At 45.3% G+C, this 17,733-nt stretch overlaps 1 protein-coding gene across 1 annotated transcript in view; it reads right to left on the reverse strand.

Annotated features, from left to right (window-relative positions):
* LOC127670723 (protein C19orf12 homolog) overlaps positions 1 to 16,245 on the reverse strand; it is a 51,713-nt gene extending 35,468 nt beyond the window's left edge. Inside the window, exons 1-2 of the mRNA XM_052165213.1 lie at positions 16,075 to 16,245; positions 11,703 to 11,873 (exon numbers count right to left, since the gene is read on the reverse strand). Coding sequence (XP_052021173.1) covers positions 11,703 to 11,873; positions 16,075 to 16,099 — 196 coding nt within the window. The 5' untranslated portion in view covers positions 16,100 to 16,245. The remainder of the gene's footprint in view (positions 1 to 11,702; positions 11,874 to 16,074) is intronic.
* Between the last annotated feature and the right edge of the window lie 1,488 nt (positions 16,246 to 17,733).

Raw genomic sequence — 17,733 nt, forward strand, 5'->3', positions numbered from 1 at the left:
AATCACTTCTCAAATCAGTTGTCAAATCACTTCTCAAAATGGCTGGACCATTTTACATGCCCTTAGCACTTAAGGAAGCTTCTAATATCTTCCCAGCCTCACTGGACATGCCTCTCTGTTTTCATTTACCCATTTTTATAGTGCAGAAACTGATTTCCTCATGGCTTTGAAGGATTTTTGTAATTATAATTATGCATGTGTGTCTGTGCATAGGTGTGTGCACCAGAAGAGGGTGAAACTGGAGTTCCAGGAGGTTGTGAGCCATAGGAGGACCCTCTGGTCCTAAGCACTAGTCTTAACTGCCGAGTACTTCTCTAGCCCCTTCTGGTTTGGAGGACTGATGAGGTTCAACTTATGTCATGTGCTCATTGTACATTTAAGATGAGAAGGTAACAACCAAGTGGACAGTCATCCCTCAAAGGACGGTGGGCATTAACCAGGGAAGGGAAGATTGACCTGGTCCTCTTAAATACTTTATTATGTCTTTTATGGAGGAGAGGGTCTAGGCTTCCTTGCTGGTTGTTATTCTAAGGAACGCCTTTAAACACAACCTCTATGCATCCAGGTTTGCTTCACAGGGGACTCAGAGGCAGGAAACATGGGCCTCCCCTTACAGTGCTTTGCCTTGCACCTCCCACTGGTGTCCTGGTCCACTCGTGAGCAAACACACATAGATCTGAGCTCTATGTAGCCCCGCAGGAGGTCCACTTACAGTGGGCTCATCAAGACCTTGGTCTGCTAAGTCAAGTCGGTGATAATATACTTGTATAGGTTTTGATATCAGGGAGTCAATTTGTTGCCAAACACCCTGCAAGTCTCTTTGAACATTTTCTGGATTATAGTGACTATTCATTGTAAACTTTAGATGTAACACAAATCCATTGGTATTTGGCATGGCATTCAAGATGACTTTTTATTTTTTACTGAATTATGTTCTCCAATAATTCGAATGGTAACATAAAGCTTTATTTTTCTAAGTCAGTTTTAATAGTCTCCATGTTCTCTGCCCCACAAGGTATAAAAGCTTGAAGCAAGGCACTTTAGCTAATCAGGGACATAGACAAGTAAAGGTGGGTCAAGAACATACACCCAGTACAGCTTTCCTGTCACCATTGTCAGGGCACTCAGCAAGCTCACAGGTCACCATTATCTTCAGCATTCCACACCAATCACTCTGGCAGCTAGCATGCTTCAGCAGCACTCTGTGGAAAAACCACAAGCATGCTTTCTTCCCCATATTAAATACCTGATCAGGATCATGCCATATGCCAATAAGTGGATCCTTCCATCTCACCTAGGCATCAGTATGCCTAGTAGTAGTGAAAGGATAGAAAATAATACAGCCTAACTCTAATGACCCCAAGAAATCAGGAGTTTAAAATGCTATCTCATTTTGTTAGAAACTAGGTAAAAGGTCACATTCCAGAGCCCGCCCTTTGTTTAGAGCTAGCAGAAAGGCCTTGAATAGGTGATCCTGGCCCCATAGGGTAACTGGAAATGGGCTAAGCTTATCTTCTGTAAACTTACCCATTACCCCTAAGCAGGAGTTCACGCAGCTGTAGACATTATAGGAAACTAATTGGTCCACTGAGCCTGGGCTCCGATAATTTAAACTGATTGGCCTAAAAACTATGGAGTGGTACAAATCAATTGGCTCGCATTTCGCAGGCTCTCCATGCTAAGAAATGATTGGTTTGTGATTCGCGGGCTCTGTCGTAAACTTATAAAAGCTGTCACAGTTCGGCACTCGGGGTCCATAGTCCTCTAACCCTGCATGGGGCACGGCTATGGGACCCAGAATTCTGGAATAAAGAAATCCTCATGCTATTGCATCGAGACCGTTTCTCGCGAGTGATTTGGGTGTTGCTTCAGGGATGTGGGGTGCTGGGGCACCCTCGGTTTTTGGGATCTTACACTAGGATGCTGAAGACACTCAGCAAGGAGTTCCTTGGCGTCCAAATTTTAAAACTTTCTTAAAAATATAAAAACACAATTTATATAATATTCACGAGGATATAATATCCCCCCTTTTGTTTTTTAAGAAGATATTATCTTAAAGTTCCACAATACCTCATCCTTGAGAATTATAAAGAATTAAATTGTTAAATTGATGTCAAAACATCTCAAATGTTTGATGACTGTAATAAATAGCCAGTTCCATGATCTGTTTTAATCTAAGTTGGAACACCAAGGATAGACAATCATGTAGGCAATGACTATGTAAGCATAGAAAATAAATGTAGCATTTTTAGTTGTTTTTCCTGTTAGAGCAGTTGCAAGTAGAAAGCCTGAAAATGTATCATTAGTCACATGCACATATTTTAACTTTCTAAAATCAGAAATACGAGTACCATTCACTTGTATTAATTGATTCAATCCTCTAGAATTAACACCATTGTGTGGTACAGGTAGAAACTGAGGACACAGAGAATGAGGCTTTACAATTTGATGTACACATTTTCTAAAAATATAAAATTATTTCCAAGCCATTACTATTTTGATGATATGATTATATGGCCAATTGTTCCTATGTAAGTCATATAATCTGCCTGGGATACAAATCTCTTGCGACCTTGCCTTAAGGGTTCTTGTCTAGACAATCTAGGATTAGCTCTCTCTTAAAGATTTATTAATTTATTATATATAAGTATTCTGTAGTTGTCTTCAGACACACCAGAAGAGGGTGTCAGATCTTATTATAGACAGTTGTGAGCCAACATGCAGCTGCTGGGAATTGAACTCAGGACCTCTGGAAGAGCACTCTGTGCTCTTAACTGCAGAGCCATCTCTCCAGCCCTGGGATGAGCTCTTAAATGTGCAGAGGATAGCCATTTAAAGTGACAGAACCTTTTCTTAACTTGGGGTGTATTTGCATAAATAATTGCACAATTTAAGAATTAGCAGTATCTAAAAAAGAAACAATTTCAAGCAATTGTAAGCCATGAGCTACATATATATATATTGGCTATCAGTATACAAATTTAAAGCTTGATTTTTAACATTTTAAAAATAGCAGCTACAGCACCCAATTCAATTATCTGTGCTGAAGCAGGATGAAACTTAGAAGAATAAACATGTGATCCAATTATATGAGCTTCTCTCCCATAGAAGAGTTGTTCATAAATATAGTAGATGCATGCTTTATGGGATGCATAAATCTATAGGAAAATACAAAGGCATGCATGGACATGCATGCATTTTAACAACTTATCTTTTGATAATAATTTTGCCTAAAAGGCTTGCCATGCAATAGACCAAGTATCAATACTCTGCCATGACTCAGAAATCTGCCTGCCTCTGCCTCCCAGATCTTAATTTTGAACTGTATTTTGAACCTCACCTAGATAAATCTGTCAAGAATGTTGTTTTGGCCAGAAACTCCCTAGGTGGTGTTTGCAAGACAAAAGCAGTGCCTTATGAGCCTCCACTGAGGCAGCTCTGAGCTTTGCACTGACTCAAATGTAAACATTTTCTAATCTGAGCCTATTGCCCAAGGCCAGGTCCAACACCCACCTGTTCTGCAGTGCATCAGCCAACAACCAGACCCCTTTGTATGAGGGTTGAATAACAAAAGGATCCTGTAATTTGAGGGTTCCAGAAAAAATTCCACTAGCTGTTTTTAGTAGTCTTATCTACAATTTTTTGAAACAGTTCAAAAGGAGCCTGTTTGATACCAAATAAATTCCCACTGAGATCTCCTTTTCAATCTTTTTCACTAGCAGTGTTAGAACATAACTATATCTTTGCAAAGCAAAACCTAATTTTAAACAATCTATTCTCTTTAAAATCAATGGCAAATGCATTACTTTCACATTACAAAGTTTGTCTGCCAGTTCTTATGTTTGAATGCATGACAGTTCAACTTATAATACCTCATTAAAGAGACACTGTTTTAAGTCTTATCCCTTATAAGTCTAATTTCTAGCATAAGATTTACATAAAATATTATGCCAATGTAGAAGCATCTTTAGAGGTCTCTTTTTCCCGGGCTGGCTCATGCCATGTGTTGTTGTTTAAGATGAATTCAACTCTGAGTTACCAGTTTTAAACTAATTTTTGTTAACCAATGTGATAATTTTTAATCATGCCCAATAACTTATAAGCTAATACTCTATAGTCAAGACATGCAAAACATATTTATACCTTTAAGACCAATCAGAAACAAAAATGGAGAAACTACAGGAATCTAATAAATTTAAACCTAACATTTTCTTTTTCTACCTGTAATTTCAAAAGAAAAAGCACTTTGGACCCAATAACCACAATTGCAGGGTTTTCGCTAGGAGAAATAATGATCAGTCTACTTTCCCTAGAACTTGAGAAGCTGCTGGCCCTTTTAAAAGCAGCTTTTTCTCCAGCTGTGCTTGACTCCTAGCTGAATGTGGGGAAGCTTAAGTCAGCTCTGCTGTGTAAACTGAGACTGGATCAAGAGATGGACTGCCAACAGATAATGTTTGACCATTTTTTCTTTTCAACATTAAACATGGAACAACAATCATTCAAACAATGAAATAAGGTCAGATTCAAATTGACATGTGGACAAATTGGGGCACCAAGGACAAACAATACATAGGGAGGAAAGAACACTTATTGTACACTACTATCTCCAGTAGGGTCCATAGACTAAACAGGACATCTCTAGGTTTCCCCTTGTCCCTAGGAGAGTATTGAAATCCATTTTCCTTTTTTCTTTCTCTCTCATGTTTCTAAAATCTGTTTTTGTTGTTGTTGTTGTTTGTTTCTTACATTTTTATTTTATTTTATTTTATTCCCTATTCTTCTTCCCTGATGCAGTTCTAGACTGCACACAATTTGCCTAATAAAATTCACTGTCCCAATTTGCTCTCACACCCTAGCTGATCTCAGCATCAGCCCTACACTGATTCAGTCTAGCCAGTGTCCCTTTTGTACCCCTGTAACAACAGTATTCAAAAAATAACATCTGTACTGCTAACACTGCTGCTCTATGTTGCTTACTATGCTGGAAACCTAACTTTTTTCGTTCCTGTGAAGCTCCACTAAAGACAGAGTCCCTCAATTAGTCTCTCCATTTCTAAGTCCCAAATTTGGGCACCAATCTATAATTGCCCACTAATCTCTAACTACCCACAGTTATATCGAACAAGTTTTCTGGAAGGAAACCTGGAGATGAAATAGAATAGGCTTGCGAGAAGTATAAGGAGCCAAGACAAGTTTTCTGATCAAGGCTCAAAGTTTAAGGTGGGCACCCTTACCCCCAACGGCTGGAAACTTTCCACAGAACCTGTTTCGTTGCTCAGCAGGTGGCTAGTGTCTCTCAAGAAAATATAGGTCCTTGAAGAACAATGGGTTAGAGCTCTACCCTAGGTGGGAAGTAGTGACTGTTGTTCCCAGGTTTCGGCACCAAATGTTGGGTTCATTGCCACAGACGGTCCCAGCCAGGCAGATTCAGATCCAAGGGGGAACTTTGGATTTCAGGAGAGGAACAGGTTCCAGCGAGTGACAAACAGAAACAACCACACATGGAGGCAGTTTGAATCTGAATGTATTTAGAAGCTCTAAGGCAAGGATTTTTATACACGAAGAGTTGGTATTACCATTTCAAAAGATGTAGCCAGTGAAGCAGGCACAATTTTCATAACCATTTGGTACAAGGAAATGCAAAATCAATCAGGTACAATGTTTCTCATGTAACAGATTCAGAGGATCAATTTACAGATGTCATCAATCTTCCTGATTAGAATACAGAGTCACTTGTAGTTTACAGTAAACCTTCAAAGAGTTTGAAGTTTCTTATACCTCCTGGGTCTTAACAAGTTTTTGTGAGAAATTCTTACCTAACATTTAGCTTCCTGACTTAATCAATGCTTTAGGTACCACAGTGTCAGAGCCACCCTCATCTACATACACATAGCCATATAAACCTGCATGTTGTTGGAAGGTTGTAATTATGTAAATGACTATGAGGCAAAGTGTTGTAATTCTTAAAAAGGAGCTTGCCATCAGTGAGTCAACTTCAAAGAATGGACTATTGGCTAGGCCATTAGGAATCCTTGTAAAGAGAAAACAAGAGGAAGTTTAGAGTAAACTGCTTTTTGAGAACTACGGTCTCAGAATTTTCTGGCTAGTGACTTACTTCAAGATGGATTCTTTTACATCTTAATTTGCTTGGTTTTTCTTAGTCCCAGCTACTAAGAAGGGTGGAGAGTTTAGGAGCAAAGCAAATTGCCAAGTGAGATTTATGACTTCTGAATAGAGGTGTTCCGGAGGGCTCCAGGAGACATTTCTCACCTCAGTCTGTAAAACTTTGTCTTACAAAGACAAAGTCTACTGGAGCCACTGCAGCAGTTCATAAAAATAGAAAGAGGTTTAGAGAATGGTATACGGTTGTGTGGGGAAGGGGGTGCCTAGGTGGGCCCAAGCCCAGGCATCCCATCCCCTGAGGGACCAGATACACACAGACATGATATAGAATAGAGTTTATTCAGGGAAGAGGATGGGAGTTAATGGGGTAGTGAAGGCAGAGAAACACAGAGAGACAGAGAGTGGGAGGGGAGAGAGAAAGAGAGAGAGAGGGAGAGGGAGAGGGAGAGGGAGAGGGAGAGGGAGAGGGAGAGGGAGAGGGAGAGGGAGAGGGAGAGAAGTAGAGTCTGGCCATGTCCACATGGAGAAGGGGGGAGGGGAGGAGAGCCCAAGAGGGGCAGAGAGGAGAGAGGGGAGAGTGCCAAGAGGCAAGAACAATGAGAGAGAGAGAGAGAGAGAGAGAGAGAGAGAGAGAGAGAGAGAGAGGGGGGGGGGGGGGGGAAGGGCAAGCAGCCCCTTTTATAGTGGCCCAGGTCTACCTGGCTGTTGCCAGGCAACTATGGGGGGGGGCATACCTGGCTGTTGCTAGGTAATTGTGGGGCGGAGCTTAGGCAGAATCTTAACAGTGACTAGCATTGAGATCTTATATTCCTGCTCAAAGGCTATGGGGAGGGCACAGTTTTTCTGTATAGCTCTAGCTGTTCTGGAACTCACTGTGTAGACCAGGCTGGCATCAAACTCAGAAATCCGCCTGCCTCTGCCTCCCAAGTGCTGGGATTAAAGGCGTGCACCACCACTGCCTGGCATTTTTTGTTGTTGTTGTGGGTTTGGTTTGGATTTGGTTTTGGTTTTGGTTTTGGTTTTAAGGACTTCTAACAACAACAAAAAACTAATTGTCTTGGCTTGGTAATGAGGCCTCTAATCTCAGAACTCAAAGGGTGAAAGGCAGGAAGAAGATAAGCCAGAGGCCAACCAGATTCACAGAGAACCCCAGGTTATAACCAGGGCCAAGAGCTTCTGCTGAAAGGAGTCATTGTTCATGACCAGGTCAATCAGCTGCACAGTGTCTGTCAAGTCTAAGTTCCCAATGATGGCGGCGGCTTCATCAACAAGTTTCTGCTTTTCAGCAGGGGGAAGCTCCATTAAGATCTCAGAAACTGGCTTAAGCTTTCCACTCGTCACCCAGTCTGCAAACAAGCCCCCAACGGCCCCCCCTGGAAAACAAGGAAGAGCTTAATTAGTCAGCCTCAGTCTCCAACAATGGTGTTTGTTTCTTAAAAGAATGTAGTCCCTTTCTTGACAAGTGGGCACACTCACAGCAGGGCACAACAAGCCCAGCTTCCTCCAGGCACTCAGCAGGGCAAAGGCTGATGTGGTCTCTAGTCCATTTGGTCCAGATAATTGATACTCAAATTTGTGTCTCCCAATGACCCCCACTTACACCCTCCCTACCTCAGAACTGTGCCAACTAAGATCTCCTTCATGGCTGAAAATCATCCGTCCTCATGTGACTCCCACAAAGACTGTGTCTCCACAAAGGAGAAGCCCAGAGGGACGTGCATCTTCTGGGGAAACCCATTTGTCTGGAAAGTCTGGGAGGCTGAACTGTTCCCACAGTGTGGCTGTCTTAGGGGTTTCTATTGCTGTGATAAAACACCATGACACTAAACAACTAGGGGAGGAATGGGTTAATTTCATCTTACACCTCAGGTCACTCCATAACTGAGGGAAGTCAGGGTAGGAACCTGAAAGCAGGAGCTGATGCAGAGGCCATGGAGGAGCGCTGCTCACTGGCCTGCTCAGCTGCTTTCTTACAGAGCCCAGAACCACCAGCTTAGGAATGGCACGGCCCACAGTGAGCCGAGCTTCTCCACATCAATCATCAATCAAGAAAATGGGGACTGGAAAGATGGCTCAGTGGTTAAGAGCACTGACTGCTCTTCTGAAGGTCCTGAGTTAATTCCCAGCAATGTCATGGTGGCTTATAACCATTTGTAATGGGATCTGATGACCTTGTCTGGTGTGTCTGAAGAGAGCTACAGTGTATTCATTTAAATAAAATAAATAAATCATTTTTAAAAAAAAAAGAAAAGAAGAAAATGTACCACAGGCTTGCCCACGCACCAGTCTAGTGGGGGAGGTGCATTTTCTCCGTTGAGATCCCCCTTCTAAAATAATTCAAGCCCGTGTCCAGTCGATCAGTTCAGTGGGTGATAGGAGCCATGCCCTAGAGCTTAGGAAATTCCCAGAGAAATCAAGAGGGAAATGACCCTGGGGCAAGTCAGGTTCTTCTCTTGGAGATTCTGCCATTCCATTCCTCCAAACAAACCTAACATATTTACTAGTTCTCTATCCAAAGGGGGCTTTGCTTTACTCTCTCTGACTTTTGTTGTTTGGATTATGGAGCCAGGGCAGTCTAGAACACACGATCCCCCTGCCTCAGCTCTCAGCTGAATATAGCAAGTGTGTGCCAGCCACCTCGCCCAGTCAGAAAACATTATTTTTAGATTTCTGCTTTCATTGTTTTCCAGGTGCTTGGTGTTGTAGGGTAAGGGAGGGAGAGTGGCTCTCAGGTGTCAGCCAGCCAGGACTCTGTCTGTCCATCTGTCTGTCTGTCTGCCTTTCCTGATTTATACTCCAAACCCCCTCTTCATTCGCCCTCACAGAATTCCTGCCTCCTTGAAACATTGTTTTTATTTTTTTTTTATTTTTTTTTAATTTTTTGGGTTTTTCTTGAGACAGGGTTTCTGTGTGTAGCCTTGGCTGTTCTGGAACTCACTATGTAGACAAGGCTGGCTTCTAACTCAGAAATCCATCTGCCTCTACCTTCCAAGTACTGGAATTACAAGCATGTGCCACCACTTCCCGCCTTCTTTTTATTTTGTTTTGTTTATATATATATATATATATATATAGATAGATAGATAGATAGATAGATTTATTTACTATATGTAAGTACACTGTAGCTGTCTTCAGACTCCAGAAAGTGAGTCAGATCTCATTATGAATGGTCCTGAGCCACCATGTGGTTGCTGGGATTTGAACTTGGGACCTTCTGAAGAGCAGTCAGTGCTCCTAACAGCTGAGCCATCTCTACAGTCCTGTTTGTTTTTCGATACAGGCTTTCTATGTGTGGCAGACAACAGCTGCCACTGGGCAAGTTAAGTAGATCTGTATCTTTAAAGCCTCCCATGACTTGTACATATCAGCAATCACAGTCACAGATGCAGCTGGGATAGACTTAGTGAGTCGTTTCCAAGGGACAGAATATGGGGTGAGAAACCAAAATCTTAAGAGTGGAAAACCCTGGGGCTGGGGAGATGGGCCCGTGGTTAAGAGCACTGACTGTTCTTCCAGAGGTCCTGAGTTCAACTCCCAGCAACCACATGGTGGATCACAACCATCTGTAATGGGATCCGATGCCCTCTTCTGTGTGTCTGAAGACAGCTACAGAATACTCATATAAATAGAATAAAATAGCAAAGTTTCATTGCAGGGTGGTGGTTTTCCACACCTTTTATCTTGGCATCGGGAGACACTTGGAAGCAGAGGCAGGCAGTCTCTGAGTTTGAGACTAGCCTGGACTGCAGAGCAAGTTCCAGGACAGGCAGGGCTACACAGAAAACCCTGTCTCAAACAAACAAACAAACAAACAAACAAACAAGCAGTGTTTGCTGAGCACATTGGTTCACACCTTTTATCCCAGTCTGTGGGAGGCAGATGCAAAGGTATCTCTATGAGTTCAAAGCCAGCCTACAATACAGAGTCAAGTCCAGGACTGTGAGGGCTACATAGTGAGACCCTGTCTCAAATAAAAAAAAAAAAATAAAAAATAAATAAATAAATAAAATAAAGTGGCACCTGGAAGAAAAGCAAGGCTACTGTGCACTGCATAGTCAAACAGAGATCTCACAGCATGGCATGAGTGCTGGCTGCTTGGTCCCCTCAGCCTCCCAGGAAACACATCTCCACTAAAACTGGGTGAGGGACACAGGGGGGGGAAGGGGGTGTCCTGTACAATCTTTTCAACTTCTGCATCTAGCTATTATTATTCCAAAATGAAATGGCTTTTTTTTTCTTCCAGAAAAGGCTTTGCTTTAAATTTTATTTTATTTCATTTCACTTCATTTCATTTCATTCAAGTAAGTGCAAACAGAGAGCAGAAGGGGAGTCCTAGGCTGGACAGATGCTGGCTCCCCCTTCCCTACAGAACAAGGAGAAATGTGTTCCTACACACTTTTTTCCCCACCACAGTGGACGCCCCTCCTCACTCTCTCCAGCATCCCTGCTGTGAGGTAGTCACACAACCAGCCTGCTGTGGCCCTGTCTCCCTCCCCCTAGAGTGTCTTGGGGAGGAGAGTGCAGGCAAACAGGAGGGTGAGCATTGGTGCTGGCAGTAACAGCAACAGCAGTGTCTAACAATGAACACCGACCACAAATCAACACGATGGTCCAGAGGTTCTTTGGGAACAGAGGACAAGATGGAACCAGAGCCTTGAGGGAGTGGGCCAGGGAGGAGCTACAGGAGGGGAGCAAGGCCAGCTCCTTAGCACCCCCTGGAGGAAAGGAACAGCCTTAGCATGGACACCAGGGAGGCAAGTTAGCTTCCCATCTGTCATAGATGGAAGCCAGAAAATAGGACCTCACTCAGGAAATACATCGTGCTTCAGAGGCAGCAGCTGCTGTGGTCCTGTGTAGTGGGGCCTTAGGGATCTGGGAGCACAGCTTCCGGCCCCAAGGGAAAGCTACTCCTTGATGGTCCAGGAACAGGTGGCACTGCACATGGGCACTGCTTCTTTGAGGACTCCTGGGAGATGCCCTCCTCTTTGCTTGTTTTAATACTGAGGACACCATGATTGTAATTCCAGCTCTCTGGAGGCTGAGGCATGAGGAACTCAGATTTGAGGCACGATCTGGGATACATAGTTTCACACCAGCCTCATATACACTGAGATCATAGCTCAAAAAAGTAGGTGGGGGCTAGAGAGTTGGCTCAGTGGTCAAGAGCAGGGCACTAGCTGATCTTGCTGTGGGATAACGTTTGATTCCCAGCACCCGCAGGGAAGAGAGCTCCTGGCATTGGAGAAAATGTGCCTTCAGGCTCTGAGAGATACAAACACCAAGGCCAAGAGAATCCTGCATTACACAGAAACTCAGACACTGTGGTTCTGACAGGATGAACTGTACAGACAGACGGGGCCTGTGAACTCCCTGCGCAGGCCATTCTTACTTATCAGGTCATTCACCCATGTGGTTCCCAAAACCCAAGCATGCTGGAGGCATGAAATATACTATGTAGCCCAGGCTATCCTTGAACTTCCCATGTTCCTGCCTACCAAAGGCAGAGATGACAGGCCTGAACCTTGACCTTTTATCATAGCCCCAAGACTGGCTCAACCTACAAGATCACTCTCACTCACCAAAAGCTAATCCTCGTGGGCCACCAAGTAAGCCACTGACGAAGGCAACGGCCCCCACAACCACAGCACCCAAAGCAGAGTACTTGATGGATGCCTGCATATTTTTCTTCTTGCAAATGAGGCACAGAAGCTTCATGATGTTGTCCTCCTTGACGGACATCTCAGCAGACCCTAGGAGGTGATTTAAAAAGACAGATGAGTGTCTGGATTTGCTCATTTTGTGTACTTAAAAAAAGGTGTCTGCTCATGTTCTGTTCCATATATGTCTGTGCCCTCAGAAGGCAGTGATCCCCTGAACTGTAGTTACAGACTGGAGTTGTGAGATACCATGTGGGTGCTGGGAAATGAACCCAGGTCCTCTGGAGGACAGCCAGTTCTCTTACCCTCTGAGGCATCTCTCTAGTCCCTGTTTTTGTGTTTGATTTTGTTTGTTGAGAGAAAGTCTTACTACTTATTTCAGACAAGACTAGTCTCATAATCATTTTCCCTCAGGCTTTTGGGTGCTGGGATAATTATCCCTGAAAGGGAGCTAGCATTTTAGAAAGAGCTCCCATCTTCTGGAAGAATTGCTTGTCCTTGTGTGTGCCACACGGACACACAGCTGTCTGTGCTTCTCTGAAGCCAAGGCTGGGCATGAGCTAACAGGCTCCAGAAGCACCAGAGTGGATCAAAAGTCTTTTCTGCCCTCTGAATAACTTCAGACTTCTGACAAATGAGGAAGCAGCCTCAGCCACAGGCTTCACCAGCCCCAGCAAGCTAAGTCTGACCTCTCACACCAAGACCCCTTCAAGTGGCTCACACAACCGTCAATGTGTAAAGGCTGTCGAGAACAGGAAAGGCAAAACCAGATGGTGTCTTGATGTGGCAAGGTTTATGAGCCAAACCAGAAAGTGGGGAAAGGACAAAACTCTGAGGCCATACTGTCACTTGTCTGCTGGACAAGTAACCTGGAGCCAAGAGTCAGATCCTTAGCTTTCAGATGGAGTGAAAACAGAGATGGAAATACAATTCTATATGGGGGACCATATGTTGGTCATGAACCATGCTAAAAAGAAAAAAAAAGAAAAAAGAAAGGAGGGGGGAGGGAGGGAGAGAGGAGAGCACATAGAAGCTGGCCCCTTGTAGAGGACAAGCAAGACAGATGCAGAGTGATTGACTGCTGAGACAGAGCCGGTGGCACTGCAGACGATGTTGGGACATTACAGGCAGAGACAGGAGCTAGGTTTGGTACCACAAAGCAGGACTCAGTACTTGGTAAGCTAAAGCAGGAGGATTATGAAGCCATGGCCAGCCTGGATTAGACAGCTAGACTTTCTACCAAAATCAAAAGAATAATGATTATACACTTAAGTAATAATAAACCCAGGAACAGTATGAATTACCAAGAAGAAACAATCACAGAACAAAATAAAGCAAAGACATCCAGAGGCTTGGCGCTGGGAATGGTGGCTCATAGCCACAACTTTGGCACTTGAGAAGTAGTAGAAGAAAGGTCAGATGAATCTGAGGCCAGCCTGGGCTACACAGTCAAATCCAGGCTGCTCTAAAGAACAAGAGACCCCCATCTCAAAACAAGAGCTTGCCAGGGGCTTTCAAGATACAGGAAACCACAGAGAGCCCTGAGGAGCACTGAGCCTAAGAGCAGTTTGCTGGGATCAGGACGCACTGCCTTGCTGGCTGGGAAGTGACAGTAGAGGCACAGCTACAGGTGAGGTGCACTGTGCCCCACAGAGGGACTGGTGGGTAAGGAGAGGCCAGGCTGACAGGTCACCTCATAAGGCTGGTGAGAAAAGGCAGCAGAGGTGAGAATCCTAAAAGACACATCCTAATTCCAGGAGGCTGAGATATTAGGCAGCTGAGGGGATTTCCTGGGGGAGTCCTAGGCTATTGTCAACAGCATAGCATTCTACTGGGCTTCGGTTGTTTTCTCTTGATATCCAAGAACTATACAGAAACGATCTCTAATGTAAAATTGTCCCTGAGACTCTGGAAGTTCTGAGCCCCACAGAGCCACCACACTGTCACAAAGGCTAATTTAAGAACTTCTGGACATTGTATGTTGTGCTCTAGCCCTGGAAATGTCCCACTTTCTCACCCCACCCCCTCGAGAGACTTCTTTACTAACCATGTAACTCAAGCTAACCTAGAACTCATGGTCTTCTGAATCAGGCTCCTAATCCCCAGTACTATAGGTTTGCACCATCATCTCTGACTTATCCATGGTGATAAACTTTAGATGAATACCTTCCTTTCACAAGACTAATACTCCACCCCAATCTGTAAAGTAGCTAACCACTTCCTAATTAAGCTGTGGTGCACAGTCAGGTTTGTCAGGTTCAGTCCAGGTCTCAGAGGATTGCAGGACACCACACATTCTCAGATGCGCAAGGCTTGTGCCACTCTGGTTCTGGTTCAGCACACAGGTACCGCTCCAAATCACAGAGTAAGGATCTGCGCTCTCACAACGCTGGTTTCCTAGTGAGACAATGCATGTGAAGGAGTTGGGACAGAGATGCACACAGCAGCCCCTCATGCATGAGGAATGCAGTCGGAAGCTACAGCAGATGCCTGAGCCACGGTGAATCAGTCCTTCCAGACCGTGTGCTCTGGTTTCTTGGCATTGTAAATCCTAAGCATTGGGGCCATTATTAAATAATGCAAGGATACATAATCTTATCACATTACTCAGTGTTAAATTTCTAAATATATAGAATAGCCCATGATTTAAAACTTGCGTAGTATTTAAAACTCGTGAGTTTTTTTATTTCTGATTTTTTTTCGCTTACTATTAGGCTGTGTTTAGCCAAAACTACAGAATGTAAAATTGTGGACAAAAGGGGAGGGGCTGGAGCAAGAGGAGCTGGACTTACCCATTTTACCCTCCATTGCCTACTCAGAGGATGATCTACCTCCAGACTTGCTCTGAATAACTTTAAGTCAAAACCCATGGAGAAGGAAAGGGACCACTGTGCACACACCATTCTCAGTCTCTACCAAGTCCAGACAAAGCCTTTGCCAGAAGACAAGCCAGGCTCCTTAGCAGGTGCCAGGGGGCAGGAGAGAGGGGCGAGAAAGGTTCCCCTCCAGCTGGGCTTCTGCAGTCTCCACTGCAAGGCAAGGCTGGCTTAGGCTTCCTGAAGAATAGTTCCAGAAGTTATGGCAGCAACAGGCTTTGGTTGTGAAAGAAAGGTTTGGGACCCTGAGTCTGTGTGAAAGCCTTTCACTTCCTGCATTCTTCAGGCTCAAGAGATCTAAAGCTAACATGTCCCATCTCTCCTCTTGCCAGGGCCGCCTCTGTCTGAGAGTGCGGAGGAGATGGGGCACAGAAGACAGGACCTTCCCACAGGAGCACAGCTATTTCAATAATGCCGTCCTCGAAACAGGCCCTGGTCAGCGAAGTCCACCTGCCAGCCACAGGGAAGACAAATGCTACCTGGGAGCCTTGATGTCTTACAGTCACCCAGACTGGTGGGAAGATGACAGCAGGGCTCTGGACACACACAGGGGAGGTGAAAACTCAAACCTTTGCACAGCAGCCTGACCTGAGTCCAATCAAGTTGTGAGGGACAGAGGAGGAGGGCTCAGAGAAACAGGGGCTGCATGTTCTTTACAGCAATCTTAGACAAAGCTGGGATTCAAATGCCCAGTGTACAGGGAGGAAGTGTGTCAGGGGCGGGGTGGGGGGCTTGGAGAGGGGGAGGGCATCGCTGAGGGAGAAATGAAACAGAAACTGAGTGGAAAACAGGTCTTTGGCCAAAATTCACTAACCTGCTCCCCTCTCTGGAATTACAGACCCCAGCACTCAGCAGCACCATGCCCTCTGCACTGGGCCATGACACACCTCATCTACTTAGTCATAGAATAAGCCTTCTCAGCCACAACTCCAACTAATGTGGCCTTTTGAGCCCCTGAAATCCCTTCCTGGCCATCCCTGAACTAGAGACCAGATTCCCTCCTGCTCTGGGTAAAGTACTGCAGTCTGCTAGGCTCTGGGCTTCTGCTGTGGGAGCCATGGCACTGCGCATGCGCACTCCTGAGCACACTGTTTGAGGCTGGAAGCGCAGGGAGCTGTTCACCACTCCAACCTCTGCAGCTTAGGCAGCTTAGGCCCTGTCTCAGTTCCTTTGCATTGAGAAGAACAGCTCCAGCAGTGTGCCTGACACAGTAGGGTCACAGACCGGCTCTGCAGACCTCAGCTTTCCTGCGCGAACCAAGCTGGAGTCTGGGACCGCCCGCCCAGGCACTGAGACCAGCTGTGCTCCGACTACTCCAGACAGGCGTTCACAGGCCACTGCCACCCAGATTCCATACTTCTGACTCTGCTGGCCTCCAGGTTGCAGAGCTCTGGGTCCCCAAGGATCTTGGTGCTCACCTTTCTCAGGAGTAAGAGAATCCATAGGAGGACTACCACTCAATAAGGCCACAGAGACCGGAATCTCTGCAATGTGCAAGAGGTTTATTGTTCCAATGCAAGTTGGTGTCCCCAGCACGCAGGCAAGAAGAGACCCTGAGCTCACAAAGCATACCCTTTTTAATGAGCATTTTGGCAGGGAGTTCAGAGGTCGCCTGAGTTGGACGACTGTGATTGGTTACCCTGAGCAACATTTAAAATTATTGGTCGACTTGAATGGGGGCTGCCATTTGGCCCTGGCATGCCCACCTTGTGGTAATTGTGATATTTCCTGGCGTTGTCTTTTTTGTGGAGTCATTTTCCTTTCTGGCCTCACCCTTGGCAGGGTGGTTGTCAGTTTAGGCTGTTACCTTATCTGTTCTCCCCCAGGCAATCCTGGGCAGAATAGAAAGTTTCAGTCGGGCTGTACGCCCCCATCCTTGGTCGTTTGGGGCTGGCCTGCTGTTTCTGACAGGGTTCTCACAGGGTCTAGGAAAAGATCTTAAAGGTGGTGTGAGGCATCCTTTCCTTGCACTATCCTGGTTGACTGACACCAAAACCCTGGTTTGGAAGCGATGGCTCTGGGGTAATGGGAAGAATCTGGAGGGGACTTTGTGTCCAGAGGACCCACTGCCCCCAACCTGCCCGCACCCCACTCCCAGCCTGACCACCCTACTCAAAGCCCAGTCTCACCTCTAGCTAGTGCTCCCATCTCAAAGGATGGTCCTGTGCCAATTATTCTAGCTCAAGACCTTAGCCTAGGCCATCAGGAACATCTGGTAAGTAAGAAAAGGAATAAAAAAAGATAACACAGATCAGATAGATTACCATGAGAACTATGGCTTGATATTTTGTTCCGGGCAAGAGTTCCATAGCCGGTTCCAGGAGGACTTCCTCCCTTCCCCCCCCACACCCCCCCCACACTACCCACACACACACTACCCCCCTTTTCCACCTGTTTAGGTCAACCCCCTCAGTCTGTGGAACTTGTCACACAGATCCTACTGGAGTTGGTGTGGCAGTGTGTGTGTGTGTGTGTGTGTGTGTGTGTGTGTGTTGAAAGGGTTAACTCAGAAACTTTGAAAAGGTCATAGAACACTGGCCCCTCACAGAAAGGAGAGGCTAAATTACATTCCCCAGACTACAGGGTGGTCACTGCGGCTAGGAAAGACCCAGAGTCCCTTGGCCACCTACCTCATCCCCTACCAACCAAATAGTTTAAAGGTAACAGTGTTCTGCCATTACATTTGTGCCTAATGGCCGCTGCCCTGTGAACTGTATAAAAGACCTGCGCAGCCTGGAGTGTGGGCCATTCTGTCTCCGCGTGCATGCTGGATAATAAATAAAAATCCTCTTGCTTTCTGCATCTCTTCCTGTCTCCTCGTGGTCCACTCAGGGGTCTCTCTGGTAAGTTAAGACTCCCTCAAGTCTTATAGTGGAGGAAACAGTCTTCCAGCTGCCGTGGGAACAAGAAGTAAAACTCTCAGCTCCTCCAGTGCCTGTCTGGATGTGTCCATGCTTCCTGTAATACCGATAATAGACTGAACCTCTGAACTTCTAAGCCAGATCCAATTAATATTGTCCTTTAGAAGAGTCCCTGTGGTCAGAGGGAGGTTTCTGAGTTCAAGGTCAGCCTGGTCT

Source organism: Apodemus sylvaticus, chromosome 1, assembly GCF_947179515.1.
Source record: "Apodemus sylvaticus chromosome 1, mApoSyl1.1, whole genome shotgun sequence".
NCBI lineage: Eukaryota > Metazoa > Chordata > Mammalia > Rodentia > Muridae > Apodemus > Apodemus sylvaticus.